The sequence below is a fragment of the Rhodamnia argentea genome, chromosome 11 (genome assembly GCF_020921035.1).
Source record: "Rhodamnia argentea isolate NSW1041297 chromosome 11, ASM2092103v1, whole genome shotgun sequence".
Lineage (NCBI taxonomy): Eukaryota > Viridiplantae > Streptophyta > Magnoliopsida > Myrtales > Myrtaceae > Rhodamnia > Rhodamnia argentea.
In genome coordinates, this window is record NC_063160.1 from 23,599,627 (window position 1) to 23,608,138 (window position 8,512).

The 8,512-nt window shown below is 39.9% G+C and overlaps 1 protein-coding gene across 1 annotated transcript; it reads right to left on the minus strand.

Moving 5' to 3' along the window:
* Positions 1-857: 857 nt before the first annotated feature.
* On the minus strand, positions 858-4,342 carry LOC115751184 (altered inheritance of mitochondria protein 32). Its single transcript, XM_030688947.2, has 5 exons — positions 3,916-4,342; positions 3,660-3,745; positions 2,956-3,261; positions 2,766-2,849; positions 858-1,501 (listed from the first exon to the last, which is right to left on the minus strand). The coding sequence occupies exons 1-5, from the start codon at positions 4,339-4,341 to the stop codon at positions 1,165-1,167; spliced, it is 1,239 nt and encodes a 412-aa protein (XP_030544807.2). The 5' UTR covers position 4,342; the 3' UTR covers positions 858-1,164.
* Positions 4,343-8,512: the final 4,170 nt, after the last annotated feature.

The window sequence follows — 8,512 nt, forward strand, 5'->3', positions numbered from 1 at the left end:
TACAAAGTTATCCCATTTTCGTTCGTGTCTCCATCTTGTCACCGATGGTTGAAGCAATATAATCCGACGTTAATGAAAACAACAAAGTCTATTATTGTGCGACTTTCTCGGTGGATCCTTTTGCCTTGTAATTTAAGGCTTCAACAGCTTTGAAACTAAAAAAATCTAATTGATTATCAGAATAATATTTTCGTCATTAAATCTGAAATCTCTCAACAAAAACATGCCCAACACGGCGATTTCTATGTGCTTTCTTTTCTTTTTCTAGTTGAATATTACATGGCCAGTTAGGATTGCAAAAGGGGTTGCCATCAAATTCACAATGTGGTATCTCAAAAGTGGCAAGCCTCGCATCTGATTTTTTGCTATCAACTTTAAGTTTATTTGAATCTCAATGGCAATTCTTCGTTTGCCTGAAGTCAATAATAATCACGAGGGAACTGTGTCCAGTCGTCTGCTCTTCGCCTTACCGAAATCGCTGCTCATCGTTCGTGCAGAATTTCACAAGACAGATGCCTTCATGATCGTCTTGCAATTCCGAAAACCCGACTAATAACTTAAAGCCCAAGCTTGTTCACTCGCTTCATTTCCCGTTTTGAATTTGATCAAGTAGTCTCCATCCAATATCATTCATTCACCATTCAACTAGCACTAAAGTGTATCCCCACATAAATGACAAAAGAGATGCTGATCAAACACGCGCGCCCTCTTCAGCATTTGTTGTTACAGAGAAGTGCAGGCAAAGGATTAAAAGGGGTTCGCAGCCCAAAAGATGTCATATTAGCTTTAACAAAGGACTCAGTAAGGAAGAATCTAGCCGGAGCACACGCTGCCCAGCACATATTTACTCCAACACATCACAAAAAACGGGAAGCATTCCATAGGGTGTGCACCACTAAGCAGCTCGATTCAATGTCAGAGAAACAAAAAAATGAGATCAAGAACAGTATTAACCTGTGCTTCAATATCAGGAACCACAAACGTGCATCTTCTGCTTGATTCTGCGTAAACAAGCAGAACCCGCAGGAATTGGGGGGGCTTACACATATATTTCCTCCCAAACCACATAGTTCCAAGTACTTATTTGATGATGCTATCAAAAAGAGAGAAGGCAGGGAACCAATCCATCAATGATTACTAATGACTTACGTGAATCTATTATACTTAGCTAGACCTCCTATAAAAGCTGTAGGCCACTGCGATAGTTGCCACAGCTCCTACGATAGCGGCAGCGGTGAGAACCTCACTTTGTTCCCACTTTCCCACCCAGCCGGGACAACTCCCCTTCTGCTTCTTTTCCTCACTTGCGCTACTCTGATCCAAGCTTCCATCTCTGCAACAAGAAAAGCCATTGACTCCCTGGCAACATCCAGAGACAGCTTCCTTTTGCTCCTGCACAATGCTTTCTTCATGCTTTCTGCTTTTCTTGTGATCTGTTCCATTTGGAAGTTTCTGTTTATCAGCCTTTTGACCTTCACCAGCAGATGCTCCCATTTGGCCCCTGCATCCACTCACCATCAATATCTTGTACAGTTGTATTCATTGACACACATAATACCCTTTCGGTGACAAATGTGAGTGGAAAATTTATGGTGTACCTCTTAATAGAGTACAGAGAGTGATTGTGAAAAGACTACACGAGTAGGGGACAAAAAGTTTTTACGAATCAGCTTAATCCTAAGCTTGCAATTATCAGCGACATGAAACAAACAAAGTGGCCCATGTTTGACACAGCAAGAGACATAGACGCAAGGAAGAACTAGAATCTACAGCCTGCCACTACAACCCATACACAGTGGCCCACGTTGACACAGCAACAGACAGACGCAAGGAAGTGAACTACCTACATCTTGCCACTCACGACCCATACAATACCATATTCACTGTAATGCTCAAACTCTTATAGTTACAGACAGTAGATTTTTCACAATTATCAGGAAAAGCGAAACTCTCCAGCTCAAAAAGTTGCAAGACTGACTAGAAGAAGAGTACTAAGAAGCATTTCAAGCAAAGAAGGCAGCACAAGAATAAGCAGGGCATGTTACCCCTAAAAATGTAAGAGGCAAAAGTTTATCTACAAGAATAAGAGATAAAACTGAAATTCTACTCCACACAAGTGATAATCCTTTCTGTGAAAATATTATAAACTGAGGAAATGAAGTGAACGACACAGCCAGACACTTTCTGCTGGTGGCTGCTTTGGCATGCTTGGGTACCTTAATCAATAGGTCAGATGAGATACTTCTACGCATCTATGAACATGACAAGGCTAATTTCCACTTTCTGTGATTGTGGGAAGATTCTACGCATCAATCAATTCCAATTGGCAAGTGAAGAAAAGCGTTTTTTTTTTGTTTTGGGGGGGTTTAAGTGAATGACGGCAAGCATTATTATCAGGTAAATTACTATAACTTCCTGCAAAGAACTGTCATTATTGCACTCTCAATCATTCTTTCGAAAAAGAAAAAACAGTATACAAACAATAATCAGCTGAACCTGACCGTATGACAGCATCAAACACCAGCAGTAGCAACTACCTTTTGTAAAGAGGACCATTTACAAAGATAAGACCCAACACAAAACAGTTTGAAGCAAAAATAGCTGCTTGAAGTGATTGACTGCTAAAGACAACCAATGAGTCCTTATAGTTAACATCACTAGCTACAGCATTTGATAATTCCTACTAATATTTTTCAGTATTGGTGAGCATAAAGAACAAAATTAACTCTCAAGAAGTTCTATGCACAGAGAGCAAAAGAGCAAACCTCCAAAGCCTCTCTATCACTTTTCCTTGCCCAATATGCTGCTCAAGAACTTCAGGCACATCATCAGGCGTTACATAGCCATACCTGCAAGCAGATCATAAAGTCAACTCACGGTGTGCTATTTAAATGAATACTTCGTAGTTTCTACAGCTTGAGAAAGAACTTAAAGAAAGTTTAAACCAGGACTGACCAATGACCCGTGATTGTTCCTGCTGAATCTGGAGAGAAGACTATCAAATTCCCAGCATATTTGTGGCCACCTATGTGAGAGCATGGGCTAACAAATACCTGATCCTTCAGTCCACGCAACTCAATCTCCTCGTTCAGTTTCTCTATAAGAGGGGGCCCACAAACACCGCACCTCCGATCTCGACTACCATGAGCACAGACAAATACATGGGAACCAGTAAATGCCTCTGGCACTCCAGAAGCCCAAGGCTTTCCATTCACCAGCACATCCTCAACAAAGCTGTCCACACCTGATTCAGTCAGACCCCTGTCATGAAAACAAAAATATCTTCAGATTGATCAAGAAAAGGAAAGATTGCATGAGGTGATGAGTCACTGCTTCAGTCTTTATAATCGGTGTTAGGGGCCTTTTCTCCTTTTGGGTGGGGATGCGGGGGTCGTTTGATGGGGATGAAGAACCACGATATAAATCGCTTATTCTTAACAGTAACAACTTCGCAAGTGCAAAAGAAAATAAGGAATTATTCAGAAGAATGAACTATTGTGGACACAGACAGGACGAATTCTCAGAGCCCGGTAACCAAAAATGAAATTGCGTAGCATCATCTTCCCGCATCTCAGCATGAGATTGAACTTGAAGGGAAGAACTATCCGGGTAAAAGTTTCATAAGAAAAGCCAAATCATATATCAAAGCAAACACTCACTTGTATTTGATCATGTCAGGGAAAATCAACACATCCCCATCCGAGCACTCGATCCCACTGCATCCTCCACATATGGTCAGCCTCGTCTACGAAAAAACCACAAGTCAAAATGCAAGAAAATCCGAATAGTCAACAAACTTTCCTCACCAGATCCAGACTCCAAACCAGCTCAACAACCTCCAGAACCACGATTTCCACACAACAGAAGTACCAACACACGCGTAAGCACAAAACCTCGACCCAAACCCGAACTAACCTTGACGGGGATGTCATTCTTGCGGGCCTTGAGAGCAACCCCGAGCAGCTTGGGAAGCATCTCCGTGTCGGCGTCCTCGACCTTCGGGGTCCAAGACTCGGGGCCCTTGTAGCAAAGGAAGACGTGGCGGTCGTAAGGGGGGTCGACGGTGTTGGCGAGGGTGCCCTTGTACATCTCCGCCCGCTGGAAGCCGAACTTCGCTTCGTCGTCGGCAGAGATCACCGACGGGTTGTCGGCGGCGGCGGCCATGGATCGGGGTGCGAACGGAGCGAGGGTTCGGAGGAGGCGGCAACGGCGTGTGGTCGCGGGGAAGAGGGAAGGCCTGACGGAGGAGAGAGAGACGCGCTGGAAATGGAGAAGACGATGATGATGACGACCTTTGGCAGCGCAAATGAGAGAGCGACTGAGGGGAAAGTGCAATTGCATTTGATTTTGATTTGTTGTTCTTTCATTTTTTTATATATTTTAAAATTTTTGGATTGAGATGGGCCGGGTCTATTCTCTGGGTCGGGTCTCAGAAGGAAGGTCCGCATGGGAGGGTCGTTGCCGTTGGGGCACGTGCCTACCCGTCACGACGCACGCGCCCGTTTACATTCTCTCATTTTATTAGATATTGCATTTTGCCATCTATTTGGCTTTTATTATTGGAATACCTCAGTAATATTTTATTAGATCGTGAGCATTTCTTTATCTAAATAAAGAGGTTTTTGTTAACGCATTTTTTGAGCCACTTTTAATCAAATCCTTGTTGAAAATTCATTCTCGTAATATCTCGAAAGATATTATTTTACATAAAAGATCGCACCGAAAATCTTAAAATGCTTTTGTTCAACGTATAATCGGATCTTAGCATTTTGTATCTGGTGCAATCAAGTTCTTTATGCAATTGTTCAAGCAAATTTACTAGCATGGTATGCTAGATTATGTCGTTGGGTTTTTAGAAACTTCTAAGCATATGTAGTGATAACGCGGAGGAAATCAAACAAAACTGAGTTAGATAGATACATATATATATAGAGAGAGAGAGAGAGAGAGTCAATGCCACATATATTAGAGAGTATTAAAAAGCACCACATTAAATTCCAGCGTACCACATCGACAAATATGTCCAAGTAATTGTCGAAATGATTTCATCGCATTGAATCTAAAATGTTTAGGACTTGATCGTATATTGTCGAATGTCTAGGACTTTGCTACAGCTGGCGTTAAATAATCTGGACCTCAATATAGTTTTTCTTATTTTATATTTGGTTAGATAAGGCGCATCGAAATTCATTTTCGCTTGTTAAAATTTTTTTATTATCTTGAACCGATCCGATCTCAAAGGACACGCACTCTGACGTCTCCATGACTTGGAAAACTCGAAACTTTTGCGGTATATAAATGTCCATCGAATAGTTGTCCAAATCGTTAAATATATAAAAAAAGGCACCTTTTGGTTTTGCTCAAATTTGAAAAAATCTTTTAACTTTTGATTCGACCTATATAAAAAAGGTAAAAGAGAAAGGGTGGAAGAGACTTGTTTCGAAGGAGCAAGGGGAGAACGCAGTGAGGTACGATTTGACCTCCTGGAAGCAAAGATGTAGTTGGCAAATTGGCATGGCAAATGCCCCCTCGTGTTTTTATATATGACGTAACGTGCCGTCGGTCGATAATCGACACGAATGCGACGGTAATTTCCACGGGATCAAAAAAGTCTGCATCGCAGAAAAATTACCAGTCAAGGGTTAAAAGGGGCGGCCCCGGCGTGTGTCCAAATGCTTTGAAAATGGAAAACCGTGCATCTTCTGGAGAAATTATTTAATTCTGACGGTAATAACGACATTTCCGACATAAAAAAAAAATTAAAATTATGTCAATCGTGAGACATTTGAAATAAAAATTTTCGCGTGACGTAAAAAAATCCCCAATTTTTGTACTCGTGTGATCTTCCGTCAAGATTCCGTTGGATAAAATTCAAGCAAAAACGGCATCATTTTTTTTATTTCACCTAATTCACACGGGGCGACGTGTTAACTCGCGTTGCCTTCCGGTGGTCTATGTAGGCAGATCTATGAGGGTGCTCATCGATGAAATTTCGACGGAGGGTAAATGCATCACATTAGTATACGTTTCGTAGTCTTGGTATCACAAAAAAATTATGATAAATGTGTCGTAGAGGACACGATTTGGAATTTTCGACGTTGATTTTCCTACCCTTTTTTTTTTAATGTTGGAAATTTTTTAATCGTGATTTATTTGTTCTTGCGCCCAAATCATAATTAACACGACACAAAAATTTTCCACTTTCGGGATTCGTCTTTCCTATCATATTAAAATTCCATTCGTTTTGTTTACATCGTCGTTATTTTGCGTGCACGAGAAGGACCGAAGAAAGCAACTTGCGATGTCAGTCACGCAAAGAAGTCGAAGATTTCAGGTAAGACTTGTTGCCCTGTACGGTCAATGAGGTGCACTAGCGAACAAAGACGAGATCCTGTGATGTGAGGGAACGGCGTCGCGTGAAGGTTTGTGTCTGAGGAAGGGTCTGGAAATGGGTGTGCGAAGCCTTTGGTGTATGAGGTGCAGACCCAAATCCGCTGGGTCGGGTTGCATCCGACCCGGCAGATCCAATCGGAGAAGAATAATCAAATCCGGGCTTAATTTGATCATTTTTCGTAAAATTGATGCCAAAATTAGGTTTTTTTTTTTTTTGGTCCAATGCCAAAATTAGGTTGCCCATAATGTTTCTCATTCAAAACGAGTATTTTCGTGGATTAAAAGTTTGGGATTTGACAAAAACCCCAAATTTTAATCTTGATCCGAAAATGATTTCTGCATTTTTCAAAGGTGAAATGATCAAATCAATCCAAACCAAGGCCACCAATGGATTCGGAAGGATGAAAAATGTAGTTTAGAGGGCCTATATTTTTATGGGTGTGCCCATACAAAATTTAATTTCAAGATTAGCGAAACCGGAGACTAAATTGCAAGGGATTTGTGCAATTAAGCCCTTTTGGTTAAAATTGAAGAAATTGGAGGGCAAATTGACACAATTGGATTTCAAGGCTCTATATATCAATGTCATGGCTTATTAAGAATGAAAATCGCAAATTAAAAGACTCGAAGAGGAATTTTTATGCTAGATTCGGGTTTACATTTATGAAGAAACATAATAACCCGAATCAAATTTTCAAAAATTGAAGTGACCAAAGTGAAGAGGGAATTAAAATAAAAATATCTATTATTTTTGGTATTTTTATGACCACGAATGGCATTTTTTATGATTTTTTTGGTATTTTATAATTAAATAAATTCGAAAAAATATTAAAAATTAAGAAAAATGTTTTTTTGCTCAAAATTGGTTCCTAAGGCTAGGCCAAGGCTTCCAAAGTTGATTTTTCAATTTTTATGATTTTTTGTCTTTTTTTAATAATTTTATAAAAATAAATAAATTAATAAATAATAAAAAATGAAATAAATGTAATAAAAAGTCAGGTGTCAACACCACACAAGGATGAAGATGATTTTTTTCTTCTTTTTGTCCTTGTTAAAGATTTGTCCCTCTAATCTTTAGGTCAAATCTATAATGGAAAATGTAGTATGATGGGCAAAATATAACTAGAAAATTCTTTATATCAATAGAAATTTTACGAAGATGGAGTAAATATGCTTGCAATACAAACACGTAATAGAGAAGAAAAACCTGGGATATCTATCTTGCATATCGTACAACATCTTATAATGCAAAGGAAAAGGGGAAAAAAAAAAACCGAGAGATGAAGGGTGTCGAATTCCATCACGAGATTAACTAGACAATGCGCACCTCGACTTCGACGCCGTCACCACCCACCGGCCGAGTCGTGGGGGTGTTATTCATCGACTATTCTTCTTGGTTTGCAACATTAATTCTCAAAAGAACTTCGATAAACACACGTGACTGAATAAACAAGTTTCTGAGTCTCAAATAAGTTGCTTCACTCAAGGGCTCGATGATTCGCTTCATCTCCTGAAAAAATTGTTGGTAATCGGGGTTTGCAATTACCCCAGCAAGGAACATACCATAGATAGCCCACTTGATGTAAGAACTCGATACGATTGAATTGAGTGCTATTCCAACAACGAGACATCCTAGTATCAAGAACATGAAATTGATGAATGCCTCTCCACGATTGCTTCGTCTTATTCGAGAACCGATGCCAAAGAGCACGACCGGAGATACGTAAATCGCGAAGAAGGTCGCTTGCATGTTCATTAGTAAATCCTTAGCTCCAACAAGAGCAAGTGACCATCTAAGCGAGGATGCCAAGAAATCTTTCACTTTTTCATGGATGGCATCTTCTTGTTCTACGAGTCTGCAGAGAAAAAAAAAAACAAAAAAAAAGGAGATCCAAAATAATTTATTCATGGTACCAAAAACTAATACATGCTTGTAATAGGAACGGTCCATCTACATGCTCAAATCTTGCTCAACGGAAGCTTACTCATCCACAAATGAAGTTGTACAATTAGGAAAAGTAATTGTACAAATATGATGGTGAGAATTTATCCCAAATAGCGTTACTACATGCTATATGCGGATCCCAAACAGTAATCAAAAGCTCAGCATTAACGACAT

What these genes read in the sequence shown, in the direction of transcription:
- LOC115751184 (XM_030688947.2), bottom strand. Translation starts at nt 4,341, where the DNA reads ATGCAATTGCACTTTCCCCTCAGTCGCTCTCTCATTTGCGCTGCCAAA. An exon ending in AGAATGACATCCCCGTCAAG is followed by an intron (nt 3,746 to 3,915) that starts GTTAGTTCGGGT and finishes GTTTTTTCGTAG; the next exon opens with ACGAGGCTGACCATATGTGG. An exon ending in GTGATAGAGAGGCTTTGGAG is followed by an intron (nt 1,502 to 2,765) that starts GTTTGCTCTTTT and finishes GAGTGGATGCAG; the next exon opens with GGGCCAAATGGGAGCATCTG.